The 26,758-nt window shown below is 41.3% G+C and overlaps 1 protein-coding gene across 1 annotated transcript in view; it reads right to left on the reverse strand.

Moving 5' to 3' along the window:
* LOC139262997 (actin filament-associated protein 1-like 1) overlaps window positions 1-26,758 on the reverse strand; it is a 232,800-nt gene that overhangs the window by 91,943 nt on the left and 114,099 nt on the right. Inside the window, exons 2-5 of the mRNA XM_070878426.1 lie at window positions 20,797-20,925; window positions 17,530-17,613; window positions 6,824-6,918; window positions 5,887-5,998 (exon numbers count right to left, since the gene is read on the reverse strand). Coding sequence (XP_070734527.1) covers window positions 5,887-5,998; window positions 6,824-6,918; window positions 17,530-17,613; window positions 20,797-20,925 — 420 coding nt within the window. The remainder of the gene's footprint in view (window positions 1-5,886; window positions 5,999-6,823; window positions 6,919-17,529; window positions 17,614-20,796; window positions 20,926-26,758) is intronic.

Genomic DNA, 26,758 nt, shown 5'->3' on the forward strand with positions numbered 1-26,758 from the left:
TTTGAAAGTTTCCAAAATTACAGTGCATCGATAGCTTTTTTAATGCTACGATGTAATCACTGATACTTTTATCAGTCTTTTGATTCTGAATCCCGAAACAATAGCTTTCAGCAGTTTCTAATGGTTTGGAGTTATAGTGCTACTCCAGCTTCGTTAAAATCTCTTTAAGCGTTGTGTCCTTTGGCTCGTCAGGCACAAGCAGATTTACAAGGGTTTCCTACAATGCCAGAACCACCTCCGATAAGAAGATCGCTTTCTTATGTTCCAACACAGCCCGGTTCTGGACTGCATTGTCTGGAACTTCGATTATGTTATTTGCAGTGAAATACATTTCTAACCGATCCACATACGCTTTAAAACGTTCTCGGTCGTGTCTATATTCCCCCAAATGTCCGATTACACTTCCCTTTTAATCTCTAGCTGTTCATACCGCGTGCTGTATTTTACCTCAGATTTTATAGCTTTATTCCAAAGACAGAAACTTCCAAAGTCTCTCTGTCAGCTGGCTGAATCCTTCCCCAACAAAATGTAAGCTTTAAATCATCCGAAAAATCCCACCTCATCGCCAAATGTGATATCTTCACAGAGCACAGCACACACAGCTTCCTACATGGCAGGCAGCTCTCTCAGAAGCCTCCGGAATCTGCCTGGTTCTGTTTATTATTAACCCTGCAGTTGCAGTACACAATACGTCCACATCCACAGTGTGGAGCTACAAACATTACAAACTTACAAACATTACAAGGACAAAGTCTAAAAACAGCATGAATAATGTTGTCATGGTAACCTGTATTAAAATCTCATCTTAGTTATATCTCAAGTGATTGCTGCACATTATCTCTTTAGGCCTGATTGTTACGAGCATATCATTTGTATAATATTGCAAAGAATGAGTGTTGGTTATTGATAAAACAAACAATATAAAATATATGCAATATTTTTAAGGCAGGCGAAAACAATATTAGAAGTAAGTGAGAATTTCCAGATGGAGAGAAGTTTTCACGCCAACACACTGAGAGAAATCACTTGAGGATAGTTGCGGATTTTCAAATCAAAATATATATGAGGCTGAATTTCTTGTTCCATGCCCCCCACAAGAGCAATATAAATGAAATATGTCATGCTTTGTTCTCTGACTGAAACACATTCATCAAAGGCCACAATGCTGTGCTTCCTTTGTGATTTTAAACAATCCCATTCCCTTACAAAATCGCATGTAGCATTTCAAAACTTAAAAAGCTGTCACTACAAACAAGAAGAAACTTAAACTATGACTCACTCACTCATTTATTCTTGTTTTTTTTAAACTTATCTAGGTATTTCCTTAGATGTTAAGCTAGCAAAGCTGGATGGAATGGGATTAAAGATGAAGGAAACATAAATCTTCTAAAGTCAGTGAATATCTCCGAGTTCCAGCCTGACTTATCTGATATTACAGTTCTGTCCATCATTGACCAGAAAGAACAATATAGCAGGACCCAAAATGCATGGTATTTAACCCAAAGATATATTTGGATTGCTAAAATATCTTAAAGAATATCACGATTGTTTTGGTAAGCACCCTGAAGCAGTGTTACAAGCACTCCTCATTAATAAAATAGAGAAAGAGGAAGCAGGCGAGAGGTATCCTGGGGTTATGGCCTTTCCCTCTTAATAGGTTGTGACACTTACATTCTTCGGCATCAGATTAAAAACTATTAATCAGCCCAACACTATAAATCATATATTCCACTACTAGGGATTTAGCTTTTACAGCAAACTACCAGGTCATTGAATCTTCATGGAATTAACTTTTTAGTGAACCATATCAATACTGCCCAGTTTTCTAGTGTGTTCACTTGCCTCTGGCTCATGAGCCATTTTGAACTGGGACCTGAATCATGAGTTAATTGTTTACTATCTGTGCCGGCAGATTATGTTAAGTTTTGCGAACTGGCTTCAAAAGCCAGATCTAAAATTTTGCATTGTCAGAATTGGTGTGGTAATAAGGTCCTACCAAAGCAGCCCTGATCACTTTACCAGCCAGTATACTTTTTTTCACATTTCTTTCCTGGACAGGGCAGGACTGCATGCTCAATGGGGCAGAGTTCCATCCATCCATGTGAAATCACAGCAATCAAGGTAAAGGGATACTGAAAGATTTTGATTAAAAAAAAATATATTTCTAGCTAGAATTTTGGTCCAAGTCTAGATCTCGTTGTTAGTGGTATCGCAGACTTCAAGCTTTACAATACTCATTGCCCACCCACAAGACATGTTAACACTAAATAGAATTTTCAAATTAACCTGAAATAGCTCAATTTGGGTAACTTCAGTTTTTCGTCTCATTTTCATGACTTGAATGGTGTAAGGAAAGGACAATTAACATTGGGAGCCAAACATCCTGTGGGGTCAGGAGGAAGTCACCGAATGTAAATATTCCAGGTAGGCACCTGTACCACTAAGCATGCACCTAGATAATGTAGACCTTAACATACTATTTCAACTTGTCCAGAACAAGAACCAGAGGACACGGCCTACACTTGAAGGAGGGGTGAATACAAAACCACTCTGAGAAAAGGAGTGAGTTGCCAAGCTGTGGAACAGAATCCCGGGGGAGATGGTGGGTGCTGTTCGTATTGATTAATTCAAATGCAAAATAATACTTCTGATTGTGCAGCACTCCCTCAGCACTGAATTTAAGGGCTGGGTTTTAAGGAGGAGGCTGGGTTAGGGGCGGAGAGCTTCCAGGAGGCTGGGTTTCCTGCAGATCCTGCCGACTTTAATGACCGTGCCTGATATGCATGCGAGGCCTCGGTTTCCCGCCTGCAGCTAGCCAGATTGAGAGGGGGTGTCGGGTGTAGGATCGGGTGGGGAGGGGGCAGGGTGGGGGGCGGAGTTGGAGGGAGAGGATCAGGGTCAGATAATCAGGGCTGGTGAAGGGAAGATTCTTTCTGGGATGATGGGGGTGGGTAGGTGAAGGGAAGATCATGGCCAGCCACCAGAGCATCGTGGAGGGGGAGGGGGGGGAGAGAAGATCGTGGCCGGCCTCAGTATCATCGGTGGGGGCGGGGTGGCCTGTGGGGAGGAGTGATCGGAGGCCTCGTGAGGGGGTCTCCAATTGCAGGGGGTGGGTTTGGGCAGGGACCCTGGATCCAGGAGGATAAGGGGTAAGCCATTTAGGACCGAGATGCGGAGGAACTTCTTCACCCAGAGAGTGGTGAACCTGTGGAATTCTCTACCACAGAAAGTTGTTGAGGCCAATTCACTAAATATATTCAAAAAGGAGTTAGATGAGGTCCTTACTGCTAGGGGGATCAAGGGGTATGGCGAGAAAGCAGGAATGGGGTACTGAAGTTGAATGTTCAGCCATGAACTCATTGAATGGCGGTGCAGGCTAGAAGGGCCGAATGGCCTACTCCTGCACCTATTTTCTATGTTTCTATGTTTCTATGTATAAAGGCACTTACCGCCTGGATCCAGAAGTCCCTGCCTTACTGTAACTGCCAGGTATTACGAATTGCCCACACACAGTTCAAAACAAAATGGAAGTTAAAATAGATGCTTCCAGCCTCATTATAAGATTTAAATTGATGTCCTGCCTCCTGGGAGAGGGTTGGCCGCCCGCCCCAATCTGCTTTCCATCCCGCCTCTGTTAAAACTGGAAGTGGGTGGGTTGGAGGCGGGTTCAGGTCGGGAATTCCTTTTTTAACAATTTAATTACCCATATGCTCCAAACCCATCCATTTAAGAACATAAGAAATAGGAGCAGGAATAGGCCTCCTGGCCCCTCAAGCCTGTTCCGCCATTTAATAAGATCATGGCTGATCTGATCATGGACTCAGCTCCACTTCCCTGTCTGCTCCCCATCACGCTTTACTCCCTTATCGCTCAAAAATCTGCTATCTCCACCTTAAATATATTTGATAACCCAGTCTCCACAGCTCTCTGGGGCAGAGAATTCCATAGATTTACAACCCTCAAAGAAGAAATTCCTCCTCATCTCAGTTTTAAATGGGCGACCCCTTATTCTTAAACTATGTGCACCTAGTTTTAGTTTCCCTTATGAGTGGCAATATCCTCTCTGCATCCACCTTGTCGAGCCCCCTCATTATCTTAAATGTTTCGATAAGGTCACCTCTCATTCTTCTGAACAATGAGTCTAGGCCCAACCTACTCAACCTATCTTCATAAGTCAACCCCCTCATCTCCGGAATCAACCTAATGAACCTTCTCTGAACAGCCTCCAATACAAGTATATCCTTCCTTAGGTTAAAATTCCGCCCCCCTCCTCACCAAGTGTCAACCTAGATTATGTGCTTAAATCTCTGGAATGAAGCTTGAACACTCCCAACCTTCTGATTCAGAAGCAAGACTGCTACCAATAAGCCAAGGCTGACATCTTAGTCGGTTATATTTTTACAGTTCACATTGCTAAAGTAATCATTTTATTGATTTAAGAGGAAGGGAAAGGTCAGCATTTTAAGTTGTAAATAATTATCAAAGAAAAATAATTCTGTACAAAGAAAGATAAACTGGGCAAATAAGCTAATAGGGGACAAATTCAGTATCGCCCCATTTGGGGCGTTAACTTTTGAAAGCTGGGAAAATTAGTGGCAGGCGCTAATGATTTCCGGCTTTTAAAAAATTCAGTGTTTGCACTCCAGGAAGGAAGTGGAGCACTAAGTCAAGCACTCCATTTCTTTCCAGGAGCACTAAAGGCCGCAGGCGGGGTGGTAGATGTGCAACACTGCCACGTACCGAGGCTCCTTCCTTCCCTCCCTAAAAGAGATGGGCTATCGCTATAGGCTGTGCATTGGGTCCAGTTAGCTGGTTCCTGATGGAAGCCACGATCCGGCCTGATCAGCCGCATACACTCCAGCAAAGTGCCGGACTGATCGATCACGGCCGAAGAGGAATGGAAAAAATTGAAAAAAAACTATTTTAGAAATTTTTGTACTTACCTCGGGAACCTCCCCTTTCACTTCCGCCCCTGAAGCTCACGGCCTCCCAAACAACGCCTCCTGCAGCTGCCGGTGTTGTCGCCTGGCGATGTTGCAGGGGGCGGAACCGAAGTTTGGGTCTGGGGCACGACTGGGGCGATGCACACAGCAATGACATCACGGGCACAGGATATCATGGTGCAACTTCTTACCGTCGCCGCAATCCGGCCAAGTTAGCGGGAGTCGTTCATCTCACCGTGCCCAGTCATTATCGTCCCCAGAGGCGATAATTGCAGGTCCTAAGGAGGCCAATTTCTCGGCCAACCTTTTCTCACCTCTATCCCTGCAACTTTTTTCTCTATTTTACTATTACTAGAATTATTATTGTTCATCTGAATTTTCTTTTCTTCTCCTGAACTTCAAATATGGTGTCCCACATGACCTTCACATTCCTCTGTCTGCACTCTATTGAAATCAAGATTGATTATGCAATTGCCTACTCTAACTCATTATTTTCCCAGGCTTCAAAACTGTATTTGCTCCCAGTATACCTCGATCCTCCCTTTCTCGTACAAGCTTTGAAAACCTAAGCTTTGAGCCACGTACCAGCACTGCGCGCCCTGTTTATTTCAATGCGCGGTCCCTTTAAATTTCTGCATTCGCGCGGCATTTACACTGTAAAAGCCAGTGGGCGGTCTGCGCGGGAACGTTCAGGTTATGGCATGGCCGCACGTGCGCACCTTAGCAGGAACATTGCCTGCAATCTGAAAGAAAACCGTAGGAACAGGATAACAATTCCATGTTCATCTTGCCATTTGAATCCAGCCTATCTGGTGCAGAAGGTTTATACAGATGGCTCAACATTTAAATTACTAGGTAAGAAATCAAATGGCAGCTCTGTCACTGAACAAAAATAATGTTCACAGATTCAGGTGTTTCTTTCACACATGGCCAAGATACTTACTGCGAGAGGTGATGTACTCTGGAACTTTTCCTGGGCTTAATGGTACAGCTTCTTCATAATAATCTTCAGGTGGGGGTGTTGTGGGGAGAGGGGGTGGTGTATCAGATATTCCCTGAGTAAGAGAGAAACTCGTGTTACATATCAAAATTGCTTGAATTTCAGTTCTACAATTTGCCTGCAGCCAAGTTCCACAAACAATGATGAGATAATGACCAGTCTGTTTTAGCTATGTTGGTTTAAGGATAAATACTGGCCAAGACAATGGGGAGAACACCCTTGCTTTTCTTTGAATGGTACTATGGGATCTTTTACAACCGCCTGAGAAGGCAGACTGGGCCTCGGGTTGGCATCTCATCCAAAAGTCAGTCGAGCCACGGTCAAACTCGCCAAGACCAGTCACCAATTAAATCATATGGTTGTCGAAATAAGCAACAATTGAATCCAAAGCTCAACTTAGATCCTGAAATCCCATACAGTAAAAAATATATTTAACTTAACCCAGTCCCCTCGTAATCGTGTCCTTGCTTATAGGCTTTTACTCAGGACTACATTGTTTTTAAAGTTGGCAACTATTTTGGGACTGTGTTTTGTAGGTTAACATTGACGCAGAACTCAGTTGTGGGAGGACTACCCAACTGTGGGAGCAAATCACATTGTAGGATCTTCAATATATAATTATCTAGTGATAACTCAATTTTCTCGCAGTTATATTGCCAAAAAGAAAATAACCACAATCAACAGAAAATGGGTAAAAACCATAACAAATTCTACAGTTATTAACTAAACAAAAATGAATTGAATAAGTAAAACAATTTGTTACAGTTAACATATTAATGACTGGAGATTTTTACTGATTTATCAGAAATAAAATCATGACATTCCTTTCCCACACTGATTATTTCTATAGAATAAATGGATCCAGGCACTGAAGACTCACCGATTTGCAATGGGGAGTTTCTGGTAATGGCATCTCAATCTGGCTTCCATCCTTATACTCCTCCTGCATGTCTTTCAGGTCACGTAGTTCACAATCTGTATTTACATGAACAAGATTCATACTTCAACTGTTGTGAAAATAGCACAAAAGAGTCTATGAAGTGATATTGTTTAGTAATCAGTATTATTTGCATTTTCTTTTTAGAGCATGTGTTGCAGGAGGCAGCAGGATACAAGGTTTGGTGTCATGAATGAGCTCTGGCTGGTGATTCCCAATCAGCGGCATTGTTCAAAAGTGGAAATAAATTTTATATCCTACTCCATCCTATAGTGTGTTCCCTTTACAGTACTCATTGTCTAATCATTGTAGGTGGCAAGCATTCTTTTCTGAAGTACTTTATGATTTCTTTGATGACATTTTCTTCTCTGTATGATCCCATGTGCCACATATATAGGACATACATCAGAATCAGATACAGTTTAACGGCCAGAAATTCGATATCGACCCATTTGAGGGTAACATTCGCGAGAAGTGAGACTTTGCACTAGGCACAGAAGTCTCGCCCCTCTCTCAAAATTCGTGTGAACGCCCCCGGATGGAAATGGTGCGCTTTCGCTCCACTTCCTTCCTGAGCAGGTAATGGGGCACCACCTCAGCAGCGCTACGCACTGGGTCGTGTGGTGCTGCCGTGTCCGAGGGGCTCTTCCCTCAATTAAAGGCAAGGGCCCACGCTGCATACTCTGCAAAAGAAGAAAGCACTTATCTGGACCACCAGCAGCGTCCCGGGCTGTGCGATCGCAGCCACGAACCCGCAAAGAAACTGCATCAGGATTGGCAACGAAAAGATGAGTTTTTTTTCAGCACTCGACCATCTCCCCTTAAATTTTTGCTCCGGTAGCGGCCGGTTGCCTGATACGCGTCCCCTGAAACTGTTGCTATTTTCGCCTGGCGCAGCTGCAGGGGGCGAAAGCAAATTCCGGGGCCGGGGCACTAACGGGGCGATGCGCACGGTGATGACGTCACGATCTCCGGGCTCAGGAGGTCAGGGCGCAATGTCGTAGCGCCGCCGCTAAACTCCCGCCCAATATGGCGGGAGTCGTTAACAGTGCCGCACCGATCGCAAACGCATTTGAATTAATTAGACTTCTTTTTTTTTTAAAAAGCCTAACTACAGCATTACTCACAGTAAAATGATGGAATCAATTATTAAGGATGTCATCGCAGTGCATCTGGAAAATGGTGACATGATAGGTCCAAGTCAGCATGGATTTGTGAAAGGGAAATCATGCTTGACAAATCTTCTGGAATTTTTTGAGGATGTTTCCAGTAAAGTGGACAAAGGAGAACCAGTTGATGTGGTATATTTGGACTTTCAGAAGGCTTTTGACAAGGTCCCACACAAGAGATTAATGTGCAAAGTTAAAGCACATGGGATTGGGGGTAGTGTGCTGACGTGGATTGAGAACTGGTTGTCAGACAGGAAGCAAAGAGTAGGAGTAAATGGGTACTTTTCAGAATGGCAGGCAGTGACTAGTGGGGTACCGCAAGGTTCTGTGCTGGGGCCCCAGCTGTTTACATTGTACATTAATGATTTAGACGAGGGGATTAAATGCAGTATCTCCAAATTTGCGGATGACACTAAGTTGGGTGGCAGTGTGAGCTGCGAGGAGGATGCTATTAGGCTGCAGAGTGACTTGGATAGGTTAGGTGAGTGGGCAAATGCATGGCATTGAAGTATAATGTGGATAAATGTGAGGTTATCCACTTTGGTGGTAAAAACAGAGAGACAGACTATTATCTGAATGGTGACAGATTAGGAAAAGGGAAGGTGCAACGAGATCTGGGTGTCATGGTACATCAGTCATTGAAGGTTGGCATGCAGGTACAGCAGGCGGTTAAGAAAGCAAATGGAATGTTGGCCTTCATAGCGAGGGGATTTGAATACAGGGGCAGGGAGGTGTTGCTACAGTTGTACAGGGCCTTGGTGAGGCCACACCTGGAGTATTGTGTACAGTTTTGGTCTCCTAACTTGAGGAAGGACATTCTTGCTATTGAGGGAGTGCAGTGAAGATTCACCAGACTGATTCCCGGGATGGAGGGACTGACCTATCAAGAAAGACTGGATCAACTGGGCTTGTATTCACTGGAGTTCAGAAGAATGAGAGGGGACCTCATTGAAACGTTTAAAATTCTGACGGGTTTAGACAGGTTAGATGCAGGAAGAATGTTCCCAATGTTGGGGAAGTCCAGAACCAGGGGTCACAGTCTGAGGATAAGGGGTAAGCCATTTAGGACCGAGATGAGGAGAAACTTCTTCACCCAGAGAGTGGTGAACCTGTGGAATTCTCTACCACAGAAAGTAGTTGAGGCCAATTCACTAAATATATTCAAAAGGGAGTTAGATGAAGTCCTTACTACTAGGGGGATCAAGGGGTATGGCGAGAAAGCAGGAAGGGGGTACTGAAGTTTCATGTTCAGCCATGAACTCATTGAATGGCGGTGCAGGCTAGAAGGGCTGAATGGCCTGCTCCTGCACCTATTTTCTATGTTTCTATGTTTCTATGTTTGTACCATTATCAGGAAATTCTTCACAAAGAGTGGTCAATGTATGGAATGGACTCCCGGATGCAATAGTATAGTGAAAGCCTTGGAATCATTGAAGAAATACTGTAATTGGATACTGTGATAGGCAGCCTGAAAAGTGTTTCTGGTTAAATAAACTAAGATCATCTGAATGATCTTTCTCGTCTATAATGATTTTGTGATGTGAAGAAAGCCAATCGAGGTCCTGACCAGAGGTAGTTTGCGTGTGTGGTTTGAGTGTAGTAATGTCTAGAAATAAAGCTGAATGTTAAAGTAAGCAGAAACAGAATTTTGAACTTTGCCAAGTTTTGAAATTAAACAGATGTATTTATGCTGTCATGTTCCTTTTTGTAGTTTCTAGTTCAGTCTAAAAAATGAATATCTTATTCATCAAATTATCCTGCAAGTATCTATCCATCTACACACACGGGCACGTTGAGATATTTCCATCACCCTTATGCACATAAAAACCTGATTGCCTCAACTTCCCCAGGAAGCAAACAAAAAGCAGTTACCTCTGAGCACATCTAGATTGGCCCCTGGGAAATTTCAGCCATTCAAGATGTGCTCAGAGACAGTGAATTAAATAGTGCTTTTTTTTAATGAGTTCCTGGGCCCATTAAAAATTACTGTTTACAAATATTTCACTGCTAGTAACATCTCCTTTCAGCACCTTTGAGTGCTCTGCTAAACAGCATATCTTCCAACTCATTGTGGGCAGCGTTGTGAGAGATGCATATAATAAAAATCTCATTGAAAACACAAACTAATGAATAACAATACTTTCAATTGCCACACTCAAATCCCAATACATAGAATCCCTGATGCCAGATGTTGCTAACACTGTTGAGTTGTATCCTGTGTAAAGAGTCAACGTTACTTGTATCAGAGTAATCAGCACTAACACAAACTAGTTTCTTTGAAGTTTGGTTTGTATACCCATACAATTCACCTCTGCTTTTCATGTCTGGTTCTGTGACTGCGAGGAAGTCAGGGACAAAGAGCAGAGATCAGAGGCACAAGTATGCAAAACACATATTCCTGAAATTGATCTTAGTTGTGGAAACTTGAATTTCTTTGAACCAAGCAGTGTCAGAAAGAAAATTGACAGATAGACTTCAACCAACTGTGAGCTACTGTGAGATATTAATAAAGCGATTCTGGATTAAAGATTGGGAAGAGAACAAATGTTTGCTTCCGACATGGATAATTTTACACTGTCATTTCTCTTTTTAACATATTAAATGTCAACTTTAAGTGGTAGCTTTTTTGACCAGTGAGATTGTGCTGCTGGAGTGACTCAGGCATGCTGCAGTAGCTGAGAAATGGTACAAATTTCAATTTCTCTGGTGTTCTGCTGGACTCGTGTATCATGACACTCCCCAACCAGACTCTCAGGTTGCTGTGCTGTGCTCCTGTACGAAATGTGCAACAGTTTAATTTACACAGTCAGTGCAATGATAATGAGGTGGAACTTCTCTGCCTGGACTGTTCAATGTGCTTAATCTACCCATATATAGATATCATGAATGTTAAAGGTCAATGGTGTCCTGGCCTTTCATGAAGTCTTTCATTTAAAAGGTACAATGCAGGAATTTGAAGTTCTGCAATCTAAATTCAGAAAATAGGCATGGCATTCAGTGCTCTTTTCTCCTGAGTATACTGAGGGTAGAAGTGGCTGAATAAAGGGAGACCAAGATGGTTAGCCTATACTAGAGACAATCTGGTTACACTTGTCACTATTCATGGAGCCATGTTTACAGACCTAGGGGCCGAAATTCAGGCACGCCAGAAAGCTGGCGCACCTATGATTTCTTACCTGGTTTTACCGCCGGGAGCGTGGAGGCGGCCATCCGATCCATTTTCACGTCTTTGGAAGATTTTTTTATGTTGGACCGGAAGATGGTCATAAAGGGAATGGAAGTGTGGCTTTGAGTGAGGCTGAGGGGCGGAAGTTGGGGCGGGATCGGGACTCCGCCGCTGTCAATCAGCAGCAGAGCGGCGGTAACATCACAGCGCGTGTGCGCCACCATGCTCTCTCCCCTCCGTTAAAGGGGAGAGAATCGGCCATTTTTTAAACTTCGACTACTGGGGCATCAGGGAGGGTTTCGCCTGGGCTAGCGGCCTGGCACCCAAGAGGGGGTGCCAGGCTGCCCGTTGGCAGCCCGGCTGAACTCAGGGGCACAATAGTCCGGCCGACTGCAAAAAAAAAATGACATGGTGGCCGTGGCATTCAGCCCTCCCTGTTATTGTCCACCGCAATGCCAGGGCCAAGAGAAAGGAGACAAGGTGCACCAACAGAAAAAGCTGTCAGAGGCACCGTCCATCAGCTTGTGAATTTTTTTGGCAGATTTTGGGTCTTAATAAAATGGAGGTGCGGGATAGCGGTGGTGCGCGGTTTTATGACGTGCTTTAAGCGGTCGGCAGCAGTGGTGCAGAAGTAGGGACAGGCCCAAAAATTCCTGACCTGAATTTGGGTCGGGACGGCCAGTTGACCGCAAAGTGACGGCCACGAGATTCCACCGCATGGCCGCTACAAGTAGGTGGTAACGGGTCTTACCGAGTTCCTGAATTTCGGCCCCCTAGATTTTTGCCATGCGTCTTGCAGTGTGTTTTGAACAGCTTCAAATAACTCCATAAGACAATGCACTCAGATAGCAACCTTCTTTTACAAGCAGTCCATGAACTTTGAATCCCTAACCTCTGTGAGCTGGCCCTCTGGCCAGCAAGTTCATGCTCCTCATCTACTACCTCCACTTGGTTCTCCTAACTTGTACTCAGTGCTTCCCTCTAAAAACTCATTACTTATTCCTACTTGCAGGATGCTCCTCCTGTGCATTCCTGCTCCCTTGTGTCATGACTGCCTTATAATACAAACAAAGAAGTAGTGTTAAGATGTTAGAAGTGTGAGAAGCACATAAAGTGCTACTCAAGTGTCCATATTGCACCTTTGTGGGCATGAGTACATGTACAAGCTCCATGCAGATGGGTTTTGTTGGAAGGATTTTTTGTGTGAAGCTTTTTTAAGATATCAAGTTCCAACAGCTTCAGCTATAAATTACAGTGGGAATTTTAGAAAAATTATAGAACTGACAGCAAAAAGGGAAACCATTCACCCTATCTCACCTGTGACTGTGATATCAATTTAATGGTATGCCTAATCGAATCCCATTTCCATGCCCTTTCCCCATACGCTCTTCATTTTTCCTTTACTAACACTTATCCAATCCTTTCTAAATTATGTTAAAACTCTGTCTTTTCATGTTCTAAAAAAAATCTTTGTTTGAAAAGTTTTCTTCTAGTTTCTTTGACATCGAGTGGAAACAATCATCTTATTTACCCTCTCCAATCTTTCATGATTTAAAAAAAAAAAAATGCTTCTTAACCTTCTCTTCCAGTGAAACCGTCCCCCCCAAGTTTTTGAGCCTTTATTCATAACTATAACCTTTCATGACTAACTCTGGTGAATCTCTGCTGTACCTTTTCCATGGTTTTTAATATCCTTGCAATAATTTGTGCCCTCCCCCTGTATAGGCATGCATGGTAACCATTTGAAGGGCTGCAAGGAGTGCTTTGTATGAGGTAGCATTCAACAGGAAGCAAAGAAACATTTTATGGCATGCATACTAAGCCTAATTGCTTGGCATATGGTAACTTTATCTTGACTAATTTCTTCCAGTCTGCAAACTTCTTTTAAATTTGGTGCCAGGTCTTCTGAGTAGCTGATACAACATTTACCTCGACTTTGGCCTAGAAATTTGTCTCGGGCGCTATCGGATTGGCCGCCCATTATACGCGGTGCCTAATATTTAATTCCATTGACTGCAATGGACCTGAATATCAGGCGTCGCGTACAACTGGCGGCTGATCCGATACCGCCTGTTTTGCGCCACGACGAATTTCTAGGCCTATATCTCCTGTCAGGCATTCTGGACTACTCTCTCATGGAGAGGGTGCCCTTGAGTTTTGAAAAAGGCAACCTTCCTCTTTCCCACTTCTTGGAGCAGCAGTTCCGCAACTGAATTCATGAACTTGAGTCTCTTGGCTCCGTATTGCGCATTATATCAACAGACAAACTTTTTGTATTGGCGGGTTTCTTTTAGTGGCAAAAGCTCTTCCTTTAAAGGCCATTATGGTACTTAAATAGCTGCAGTAGCACCAGGTATTCTATTCTCCAATCTATAATTATCCAGAAACTCGCAGATTGAATGCTGCGAATTCACCTTGAGTGCATAACTAGCCCCAAAAGAGAAAGTTAGAGTAAGCAAGAGCATAGACCACTGCTCACCATTTCCATTCCTGAAATGCATGAGCAAAAACTCTATCCCTGAATCTCCCTAGTTCAATATACAGTTAACTACAAATGAGAGTGCTTTGGATAATAAAGCTTGAAATAATAGAGATTTAGAACAGTGAACAGTAACATTCCCTAACAGCCTATCAATGACTGATGGCAAGAGATTTTGTAGCTGTATTAAAATTTTAATCTATAGATTACAGTCTGTTGAGGTGTTTAAAAAAAAATTGCAGAGTATTATCATCAGTTTCATTAATGTCAGCTGTAGTCCGTTTTGAATAACCTCTATTGTTTTGTAAGAATTATATTTTCTCATTAATCAGTAATCAGTCCAATTCTAAAACTTTTAGCTCAGTTATTTTGCTTTTTTACAGGAGTCTGCAATTATCAGCTGATTTTTTCGCTCAAGAGAAGAGCTGTGCAGTGATTGTTTTTACAATGTTTATGCCTTTCAATCAATGCCTCTGGCAATATTGAATTTGTCTCCTGACATTCTGATTGATGAATGGATTTTCTTCATATATATTATCATTCTCTTCAGTTAGTTGAAATATTCTTAATGGGACACAAATGGAAAATATAAACATTCAGTTTGAAATGTTAGTATATAAGCACTATATCAAATAAACTTGCAATGCAATGCATGGTACTCATGGGTCTCTTTATAGTCTCCAGGGCTTCATGCCTGATGCAATCATCATCATCATCATAGATAGTTCCTCGGAATCGAGGAAGACTTGCTTCCACTCCTGAAGTGAATTCTTTGGTGGCTGAACAGTCCAATACGAGAGCCACAGACTCTGTCATAGTTAGTTATTGAGGGAAGGGGTGGGTGGGACTGGTTTGCCGCACGCTCTTTCCGCTGCCTGCGCAATACAGCACAGGCAAAACATGTCAATAATGCACATTATTTTTCAATAAAACTCTTGCTCATTCAACACCCAAAAGCTAATTGGCTGAAATTTAAATAATGGATAATTTTGTTACTATCTCAAATTTACAAGAGACTAAAAGATTGAAGTCTCGTACTAGGGTCTGGATTACTTAGGTACTAGAACAGGGACTGAGTGACTGAAGTACTAGACTGGGGGCAGACTGAAGAAAGTATTAGACTGAGGGCTGAATGACTGGTGTGTTAAGCTGGAGGGTGACTAGCTCGGATATAAGATAGGAGGGAAATATTTTTAAATTCTTTATTCAAACTATTTCTTGCTTCTTTTGTCATTGCTATTAGCCAGAGTTGCTTTCCAGTGTTATCAGCCATAGTGATTTCAGTGTTATCAGCTACAGTGGCTTATTTATCCCCACTCATCATCACATTTTCCTTTGATGGCCTGATGATGTTCTGCCTTTCCGATATACGAGAATCTGCAACCACTCCTATTCAGCTTTTTATTCCACATAGAATGTAGTCAGTGCTGGTCTTTGAGGACAGACCACCACTCAGTTGGACTGGTGATCTGCAGGCAGAGTGCATCAAATGTCACAGCCTTTAGCAATAAATCGACCAGCTCGTGTCTAGATTTATCTAATAACTATTTGGCATCTCTGATGTTCAGTAATAACAATGACATTAGGCTGTAGATAGTCTCTGAATGTCTAACTTCTCCCATCCTAATAGTAGTCATTTCCTGTTTTAAACAGCCATTTAACTTTTATGGGGACTTACATTGTGAACTATAAAGGTGATGATCTCCGCAAGGCTAGTTCGTTTCCAACATGACTTGTGAAGAGCATGGGGGAGGGGGAGGGGGTGGCGATGGTGGTTCCTATTTTCTCTTGCTTCACAGATGAGTTTATTTGAGTCATTCTTGGTGTTGTGGCATTAGCCAGAATCTTGATCCCAAATATCTGACAATTTTGGGTGGTCTTATCACAAGTTATTACTCCCAATGGCCCACCTCAATTGGATTTCATCCTATCATTACTACAACGATTTGTAACACACATGACAAATTACATCATGCTCTGAAATAATTTAATCAAATTAACTGATAATCAAAAATAGTTCAGTGAGCTATTGGGAGGGAATAGGCCAAAGGGAAGGCTAAGATTCATAGAAAGTATAAAAACCAAACTGTGTAGGAAAAGGGGAGAAGCAAAAAATTATAGCCAGAAACAGCAAACAGAAGTGATTGTACAGCTCTGGTCAATATTAAGGGCTAAACCTCGTGCCGCAGAAATCATTCCTTTGCTGATGATGATAGATGCCTTTTTAATTATTATTTTCTTGCTCTGATATTCAACGACTGAGTTGTTTAGTTTCCTATAGCTCGGTCGTTGGATCCATTCTGACTTCACACCCTCTATCAATCTCAATTTAGCTGAATTGAAAATTCATGCTAAACGTTTGAGCAATAAACAAATGATAGAAAGCCGATTGGCTGCAGGGAATCTTTATTCTTCAACTAAGTGGGTTTAAGGCTGACCGAGGATATTTGGATGTCACAATGATCTATGTATGTCACATCGAATAAACCACAGAGAACTTCTTCTTTTTATTTTTCATTGTCTTTTCAACTGGATGGTCATCATGAATTATATATGCAATGCCTTGCCAAAATGAGGTTCGGTTAAAATACTGGCAGATTCTACATTCTCATCTTTCTATCTTAATTTGCCAGGACATAGACACCTCCATTATTATTTAAGTTCATTCATTTCCTTATAGCTGTATTCTAACGATGTTTGGCATCAAACATGACCTATCACATCTGATGCTTGGATACTTGTCTTTTTAGGAACCAGTGTGCAGGGATGCTGATTGATATCCAGCAGATCCAATACAGTAATTAGACTGAACTGTCAAACTCAACAAATGTATGTTTGCCAGCTAAAGATTATTGTGGATATTATTGCTAAATATTAAAATATTGCACAGCATGTTTTTAGTTAGTTGAAATTTGAGCTCTAAGACGTAAAGACCATTAGGTTTTCATTTAAATGAGCTCGCCTCTATTTGCTATCTCTCTCTCTCTGGCTAGTTCCTTCTCATTACTCATAAACAATGAATCAGAAAAGTGCTATTATTTCAGATAACATCAATGATGCATTTCTGTATTTCACAGTTAAGACAGGTTGAAAATTGCACAGAATGTCAAAACTTCACATGAAGACTCCCATCTTGTGCTATTTATAACAAAACCAAACCTCTGTAGATGTCTATTGCTGACCTCACTTAGACTGAATACACTGTAATTTATTGCCAGATTTTCATGTAAAATTTTCTCAGTACTTTCTCAATCAAGAATAAGTAGGAGTTGGTCAACATTTGTCTATATTGTACCAGGAATTTTCTTCTATCAGATTTGAATATTAATAATGCATTAAGAAATTATTGCATTGACTTTAATTGGGAGAAGGTTACCTTTACTCACACAAGAAGGCACTAACAAAGAGGCTAATAATGAAGGCTAATGGTTTCTCTGAGGCAACTATTTGGCATATCTGTAACTAGATGGCAAGATAAGTGTTGGCACCGTTTAAGAATGTGTACACAGAAAAATATTACTTGATCTCTTGTGGTTTTCACCATGGGGAGTCAAGAGCAAATATAATGGGCAGGGTTAAAATGTAGGAATAATTGGATTAATTCAGTCCTCATTTGAAAGTAATATAGTTTTATATTTCCATTATAAATTCCTATATCCACGTTTATAATGTGAACTGCCTGTATAAACTTGTCAAACAGCAATGATACCCTCCCACTAGAGGTGGTGCTGCAAGAGCAGAATCTCTGAAAATGTAACCTTATGATTGTAACATTTTTAATTAGCCTTGTAATTACATTCCTATTATTTCAAAGCAAAAATGTTGCATTACATACCAAACTCCTCGAATAAGGATTCCACAAAGCTTGTGCCATTCCGACAATCTGAGGTGTTCATGTACATATAATTAGTTTCAGGAACTGAGGAAAGAGACACAGCAAAATCTAATTACAACAAAGGCAGAAACCAAGTGATCAGACTCTTTAAAGCTCCAACTCCTAGATTTCTAATCATTGATAAACTGTTACAAGTAATGGTTTGGCCAGAAAATGCTGTGTAGTACTCCAAATTAAAACCATACTGTGCAAGGATTGTCAGCGCTCCACTGTTTATTTACTGGGAAGTCAAAGTCCTACTAATTGCTGTTTATTTCTGCCCAATTAGACAGAAGGTAATTTGACATTAAAGCATCTGTCGCATAACGCAGCCCTCAAATTCCTAGTGAAAATAATTAAAACTGGTGAAACATCTGGATGGGAAAGGGTTAAAGCATTTCAAGATAATGTATAGTGAGTCAAAATGTTGATACTGAATTCACAGCTTCTCCTAATCTCTACCCTTATAATTTCAGTTTACTTGTGAGCTTTTCCTCACACACTGATCAGCAGCTCCTTAATAACAAATATCCCTTCAGTGCTCTAACACAGATTCTTCCAGCTTCCCATGAGGCTGGTATTAACAGAATCCCAAAAGAAACAAACTCCAAGCCAGTAACAGTCAACACCAAGCTCAGGTCTGTAACAGCTTCATTTCAAGTGGAACCTCTGTTTCTTGTACTTTTTGAAAACGTGAAAATACTTTTAAAATTCTCTTTCCAGTGAGCACCTTCTAATCAGGAATTGTTGATATTTCATATTCATTGTTGTCCTGAGACTTATTTAGTGCATTAGTGCCAATATGCAATAGGAAAATCACACTTATACCAATATGTTTTAATGTTTCAATGTTTCCTGTGCGACACTCAATTTATCACCCAAATTACCAATACGATCAGCGACACACTTCACTATAATGTTGCACAACTCAAAACATTCTTTACAAATACAACCCACACTGAGAGGCTAAAATCTATAACTGCATTGCTGGATTCACAGTTTAAGTGGACAGTGTATGAAAACTTCACATGCCTACAATTGGGTGTTATTGAATTTCATGTTCAACATTGATTACTGTAAACCATCTGAGTGATCATGATTTTGTTAATGAAACAGACTTTGAAACATCTCTGAAACTAAATGGAAACAAATTAAGTATAGACGACATAAATTTCACTTTAAGGATTAGCTGAAATTCACAATAGCCCTGAAGCAGCATCATGTTGTCGAACCATAGTTGGACTGCAAAACTTCAAAGCTAGAAAACCATTTGCCTCCTTGTGCCTGGCAATTGTTAGGCAGTGAAAATCTGCTCTAATCTCTTCTAAGAACTGAAGCAAATGTTTGCTCTTTTTGCATATCTCCACATGTTAAAGGATAAATGCTGGTTGTTCTGTTTTTATCATGCAGGGGCATGCAAAGCCAGAGACAGCAGAACTGTTGAATGAATTTATCATCATTATATGGCGAGAGCTATAAGCACTCTTGATGCATTACCAAATTTGATAATTAGACAACAATGCATGATTGGCTACAAAGGGAAAAACAGAATTTCAAATATTCTTGTTACAAAAGATGGTGCCATTTTAAAATGGAATTGTATGAAAATGTGTAGAACAAACATTTTAACCACAAACCTACATAACAGTCTGAATCATATGTTTTTTGCTTATCAAAGTGAGGAATGCTAGTGAAAGGAATGCAACTCTTCCCATTTCAGGGATTAGGTTCCAGCATATATAGCACACCTAGATGTACAATAAAGCTGCCTCTATTCTGCCCCAACAATATGCCTTAGTCTGAATCGCAGAACAGCTGATGACACCCAGCTCTACCTCTCCACCATATCTCTCGACCCCTGCTTGGTATCTAAATTGTCAGACTGCTTGTCCGACATCCAGTACTGGATGAGCAGAAATTTTCTCCAATTAAATAGTGTAGACTGAAGCCATTATCTTTGGTCCCCACCGCATACTGTGTACACTAACCACTGACTCCATCCCTCTCCCTAGCATCAATCTGAGGGTGAACAAGACTGTTCGCAACCTAGGAGACATATTTGACCCCGAAAAGAGTTTCCAACCGCATATCCGTGGCATAACTAAAACTGCCTTTTTCCACCTCCATAACATTGCCCGCCTCCGCCTCTGCCTCAGCTCTTCTGCTGCTGAAACCCTCATTCATGCCTTTGTTACCTCTATACTTGACTACTCCAACTCACTCCTGGCCAGCCTCCCACAATCTACGCTACATAAACTTGAGGTCATCCAAAACTCAGCAGTACATGTACTAACTCGCACCAAGTCACGAGCATCCATCACCCATGTGCTTTCTGACCTACATTAGCTCCCGGTTAAACAACACCTCGATTTCAAAATTCTCATCCTTGTTTACAAATTACTCCAAGGCCTTGCCCCTCCCTAGCTCTGTAATCTTTTTGCAGCCTTACAACCCAACAAGATGTCTGTGCTCCTCTAATTTTGGCCTCTTGAACATCCCTCATTATAACTGCCTAACCATCAGTGGCCGTGTCTGCAGCTATTTTGGCCCTAAGCTCTGGAACTCCCTCCCTAAGCCTCTCCACCTCTCTTTCCCCTCTAAGATGTTCCTTAATACCCACCTCTTTAAAGAAGCTTTTGGTCATCTGCCTTAATTTCTTCTTTTGTGGCTTGGTGTCAAAGTTGCCTGTTTTGTCTTGTAACACTGTTGTGAAGCACCTTGGGATGTTTTACTGCATTGAAGGCGCTATATAAATAAGTTATTATTATTTATTGTAGCAGGTCTATACTGCGCCATCAGTAGGCCTCTGCCCTAAACTCAGAACAGCACCTACTACTGCACCAGTGTGACACTTTCTTCCAATTTCTTACATCTGAATGAGCTTGACAATTAGTATCAACTTAGAGACAGTTTTGTGTTGTAAGATCATGCCCATTGGGAACTTGAGATTTTCAGTTTGGGAGACAACACCAACAAAGAGCATCTCCTGTTAGTTAGTCATGCAGAGGCACTGATGGTAAATGTGGTGGAAGCTAGGTTATCATGCCCACCCTCCCCAGTTGAAAGCGGAAATGGTGAGTGAGACAGTGAGCAATTAAATTAGGGAAAATACAATTGAGCACAGAACTTAATATTTCATAAACTAAAGCACACTTCTACAAGATTTTGTTTCAGTTAGAACTCAATGAATTGCTGTGGGAGTAAAGTAATTGAATTGATATCACTGACCAGAGGTTGGCTGAAGTCGCTGCAACATGCTGCTCACTGTCATCGTCTTCTCTCTGGTGGTGGCACTCAGGTACTCATGGTCCAGTAATTTCAGTAAGAGATTCAGTTCTGGGATCAGCTGCTCCACCACTAAATAATGGAAAGCAAGTTCCACAATTATCCCGTTACAGAAATTGCACTGCCCAGTATAAGCAACAGTAGTAACTACTGCAACTGCTACTAAAATAACATTTATAATGCTCCTCAGTTGCAGAAAGATGCCTCATAAAGACATCAACAACATCCTGGGGGGGGGGGGGGGGGGGCGGGGGGTGGGGGGGGGCACCAGCCACATAAATACTGTGGCTACAAGAGGCTGGGTATTCTGTGGCAAGTGTCTCATCTCCTGACTCCCCAAAACCTTTCCACCATCTACAAGATGCACTGCAGCAACTCGCCAAGGCTTCTTCAACAGCACCTCACAAACCCACAATCTCTACCACCTATAAAGACAAGGACAGGCGCATGAGAACACTATCACCTTCAAGTTCCCCTCCAAGTTAAGCACCAGCCTTACTTGGAAATATATCGCCGTTCATAGTCGCTGGATCAAAATCCTGGAACAATCTCTTTAACAGTACTATGGGATTACTTTCACCACACGGACGGCAGTGGTTCAAGAAAGCAGCTCACCACCACTTTCTCGAGGGCAATGAGGGATGGGCAATAAATGCTAGCTTTGCCAGCGACGTCCACATCCCAGAATGAATTTTTTTTAAAGTGCCGCTTGATAGCACTGTTGGTGACACCTTCCATCACTTTGCTGATGATTGAGAGTTGGCTGATAGGGTGGTAATTGGCCGGATTGGATTTGTCCTGCTTTTTGTGGATACGACATACCGTGGGCAATTTTTCACTTTGTCAGGTACATGTCAGTGTTGTAGCTGTACTGGAACAGTTTGGCTAGAGTCGCAGCTAGTTCTGGAGCTCAAGTCTACAGCACTGTAGCCAGGCTGTTGTCGGGACCCATAGCTTTTTCTGTATCCAGTGCGCTCAGCCGTTTCTTGATATCACGTGGAATTAATCGAATTGGCTGAAGACTGGCTTCTGTGATGGTGAGGACTTCAGGAGGAGGCTGAGATGGATCATCCGCTCAGCACTTCTGGCTGAAGATGGATGCGAATGCTTCAGCCTTGTTTTTTTGCACTCACGTGCTGGGCTCTGCCACCATTGAGGATGGGAATGTTCATGGAGCCTCCTCCGCCCGTTATTTGTTTAATTGTCTACCGCTATTCACGACTGGATGTGGCAGCACTGCAGAGCTTTGATCTGATCCGTTGGTTGTGGGGGAATTGCTGAGCTCTGTCTAAGTTTAATGTTCACCATTAAACTTTACTGATACCCAAGTGACAAGACTGACTTTGAATACAACAAACTGGTAATCTTTTGATGTTTGGTACTTGAATCCAGTGTTCATATGCCATTTTTTATTGCTGGCAAATAAAGATGTCCAACATAATCCAATGCACCATTTTGTTTATTGTGTTTAAGTAATCTGGTGAAAAATAGTTGGTTTACCAATATAATCTCGATTTTTCCACTCAGCCAACGATAGAATGACAGAAACTTGACAGATCGGAAAAAGCGGCTTTTGCGATACCTTTCCAGGTCTGTACACACTCCGTTCGGAACCGGGGAAGCTGGAATTTCAGGGCCATTATTACTGCTTGCTTTTCACATCCACACAACTTTCAACCTCTGCAAGGATTGTACCCCTCCCCCACCCCTCCTCCTTTCAGTCTCTTGGGTTTATCATACCTCACAGCTAGATCAGAGCCCAAAGCAAACAGAAGATAAATAAGTCAAACTATCAGCGGGGGCTATTTTCTGTGTCAATAAATAGCATTGCTCTCACAAAAAGTGTTCACACAGCTTCTAACCACAACTTCCTCTGAACTGGGACAATACAAGACATACTGAATTACACAGAGACAAGTCAAACTCAAACTCATTAGTGCCATTATCACTCAACATATCATTAATTTAAATAGGATTTTGAACTATGAGCCTCCATACTAAATTCCTGTAGCATATTGATAAACCAAACCACATAAAAAGGCTAAGAACAATAATAGGTTTATTGTAAGCAATTCACTGTTCAAAGTATTGTTGGTATAAGTATCTGGTACATGACTGGTGGTAAAGCAGAAATACCTATGCTGTAATACTGCTACGATTTATGATATGGTCATAGTGTATTTCAGAGATCATTTGAACTCCAAAATGCCCGAAAATCCATCAATTCCACCATCCATATAGACATAAACAAAAAACACACAACTCTTTTCAAACTGTTTGGGATATTCCTCCACACAACATCTGATTAGCATGTAGACACCGACAACAAAAAAGCTGCAACTGAAGAAACCATTCCACAGAGCCGAGGCAGCTTAACAAGAGTAATTTCGCCAATCTGCCCAAGTTAGGTTCAAATATGCCACCAAGGTTCGGTTTGGCCACAGTGCAACAAAGCAACAAACAGTTTTCTAATTGTTCCAGGTTTTACAAAGTAGGATATTGGAAATTAAATAATGTTTTGTTTCCTTTTAGTGCAACATGTTGTATCTATTTGAATTCCAGGGAAATTCTGACTTATTTATCAGTTCTGCTATATATAACTGTTAACCAATTAACAGTGGTGGGGTTTAGATAGCACTGTATCAAGGTTGTATGGACCAGTTTCATGCAGATGCTGCAGATTAAAAAGACAAGCCAACAATTCAGAACTAAAAACTGCTTCATAGTGAACATATTTGGTGCAGCAAACTGCTATGTCACTCTAGCCCTACCAAATAGAATATAAAAATTCACAAGATTTCCACCGTTTGCATTATTGGAAGATGGCTTCACGATATTATACTTATTTCGTTAAATTCGTTTTTGACAAATGAAGGCTTCTGTTCTGCAGTGTGTAAATATTCAATAGGTTTTTAGTTGCTGATAACCAGTGGAGTGCTCCAAGATTAGTAATGAGACAAGTTATTAATTTTCCATTATATTTGTGCCTGTAAAAGGCAATGGCGTGAGGATAAAAGTCCGTGAACTTTGATGTGAAGCTTGGCATGTTTTATAAACTTATCAGAGGCTCTTAGATGGTTTTTGATATGGGTCCAGAATTATGACACCAACATTTTAAAAAAAATTGGATAGTGTCCAGCATGCTGGGAGATGCTAGTCAAATCTACTAGGTCCAGTTGTTCTTTTTTTACATTTTTTTACATAATTTAACTTGACAATTCTAACAGAGAATTCAATATCAGCAAGAGGGTCAAAAAGGTTAGAGAAACTAGATGTAAGGCTACTGGACTGGAGAATACAACAACAACTTGTATTTAAATAGCACCTTTAACATAGTAAAACGTCCCAAGACGCTTCCCATAAGACAAAAAAAATTGACACCGAGTCACATGAGAAATCAGGGCAGGGCTTGGTCAAAGAGGTAGGTTTTAAGGAGCGTTTTAAAGGAGGAAAGAGAGGTAGAGAGGTGGAGAGGTTTTGGGTGGTAATTCCAGAGCTTAAGGCCTAGGCAGCTGAAGGCATGGCCACCAGTGGTTGAGCATTTATAATCAGGGATGCTCAAGAGAATTGAATTAGAGGAGTGCAAACATCTCAGGGGAGGAGGGAGGGTTGTGAGGCTGGTGGAAAACCCTTGATTTCCAGTTACACCTTTTCCATATTGCCATCCAAATCCAAGGAAGTGAATCAGTATCTTCCAGTGACAGTCCACCCATCCTAAATTACAACCTTCATTTTAGTGCTGCTTTCTTCTGCAGGAATGTCCTTCAGTTAGCCTTACCTTTCCTCCAATGGACTGACTGGAAGAGCACAGTGGTGTATCTGACACATAGCAGTACAGTTTGAGCATGGCTAAACACTGTGGTGATATTCCACAGCAGCAAGTCCATGCCAAGATGGATTTGTTGTACCCATCCCCAGAGGAGGAGCTTGAAATTCTACTTCACAGATGGTAAATGGCCTGGTTGCTATAAAATCAGCAGTTGTTCTTACCCAAGTTTCTCAATAAATCTATTTCTACACATTGTTAACACAGCATAAAACAATGACCTGAGTCATCCCATGAGATAATTGTATCACTTTGGGAATACTCCATGCTGTGCTCTTTTAAAATTCTCCTCAGCAATCTAAGGGAAGTGGGCATGCATGATAGGCAAGGTGATTTGACACTTTCAGCATTCACGTTCACATTTCTTTTCTGTCTGGAAGGGAAACAAAGAAATGATGAAATAGCAGGTTAAAGAAGAAAAAATTGATATTTACATCCTTGGGGCATCCCAAAACACTTTACAGCCAATTAATTACTTTTGAAGTGTAGTCACTAAGGCACTGTTCCGACACATTCACATGTCAAATAATACATCAAACTGTATCGGACTAGAAATAGCCTGTAACCATAAGCTATGTATTTTGTGCCTTTGTTTGAGTACAAACTGAGCTCGTGAGTTAGAGGTAGCAGAAGTCAATCCAAAGCAGAGTTGTTGGATGATTCATGCGAATAGGGCAATAGGTTATTTGTTACACTGGAATTCAAACCTGCTGAAGGAATTAGGTCACAGTGGATTTAAGACAATATCAGTTAACAGGCTCCTTTCTTTATCTTGGCTGTCATGATTTATCAGAGATTTTCAACAATCAGTGCTGACATTTAAAAGATATGCTGTCTTAACTCAAGGCAACCCAGGTGGTTCCGCCACCTATAGCTACATTCTTCCTGAGGGCTGAGTGCCACATGTTCGGGGTTGTGGATGGCTTGGGCTAATTCCTCTGCATTTAGCTTTGCATTATGTTAGTCAACCTTTATTTATTCAGAAACAACACAGGAAAAGACCTCAGGTTATTGAAGTACAATACATTGTTATCTCCGTTTATAATTGCACAGCTAAAGGTGACAGCCATATTTGTCCATTTGTTGAGTCAATCAAATATATTTGTTTAAAACTCTGTTTAAAACAAATAATTTATTTGTTCACCCAGAATAATATTCTGAATTGAAGTGGCCTCTTTTAAACAGTATTGCAATACTGCAGCTATGGATGATTTAAACTGGCTGAATATTCTGTTGTACTCAATATGATGTCAATCATCATTGTAGGTGTAAAATATTTTAATGTCATCTATTGCCCCCAGCAAAAAAGAAGCACTCTACTATTTTTCCTACAGACACTTCAACATACAACACACTTAATTTAACGATTGCTCAGTGTCTCGTAATCCAAGCTCACAATGACTATGGTCAGCTTGCCGGTTTAAACAAATAACCTTTAAGGTCTTTATCTTTATGACTACAATAAATTGTGTCAAGAAAGGTGTCTCTTAACTGCATTTTTATAAATATGGGCTGCAGTTTTTGTGTTTTATATTATAGGAGTGCAGCTGACGTGAGGTACACAGGTCTTCCTGTATTCGCTGCACTCTGTAGTAAAAACAGCCCCGTGCTCAGTAACTAAGAACATTGTGGACCCTCAAATGTGCGGTCAAATTAAGCAGCTGACTTCAGGAAAGAGAAAGTGAGGAGCTGCTCACCCACATTTTCACAGCTGCAGCAGATGAAAAGGGGACAGCGATGGATGGAGGGCGATCTCCCTGGACAAAAGTTAAAAAAGACAATATAAGGGCACCTTTGCCTGGCTGCTGTGTCATGCTTTAAAGCCTAAAGGCAGGTTTCTGCCACTGAATTATTCAGTACACCAGGTACTCATGGCATTCATCCTGGACTGAGATTGAAAATGTGACAAAAATTCAAGCAAAGTCGAGTTTAATGCTTAGTGCAGAGATTGGGGGGCAAGGAGTCATATGATCCAATATCACTCTCATGTTTAGGACTTTAATGTTTTGGATATATTTTTGAAAAAATAGTAGCAGAATTAAAACAAGAAAAAAATTTAGTCACAAAATAAATATATAT

The sequence above is a fragment of the Pristiophorus japonicus genome, chromosome 4 (genome assembly GCF_044704955.1).
Source record: "Pristiophorus japonicus isolate sPriJap1 chromosome 4, sPriJap1.hap1, whole genome shotgun sequence".
Classification (NCBI taxonomy): Eukaryota; Metazoa; Chordata; class Chondrichthyes; family Pristiophoridae; genus Pristiophorus; species Pristiophorus japonicus.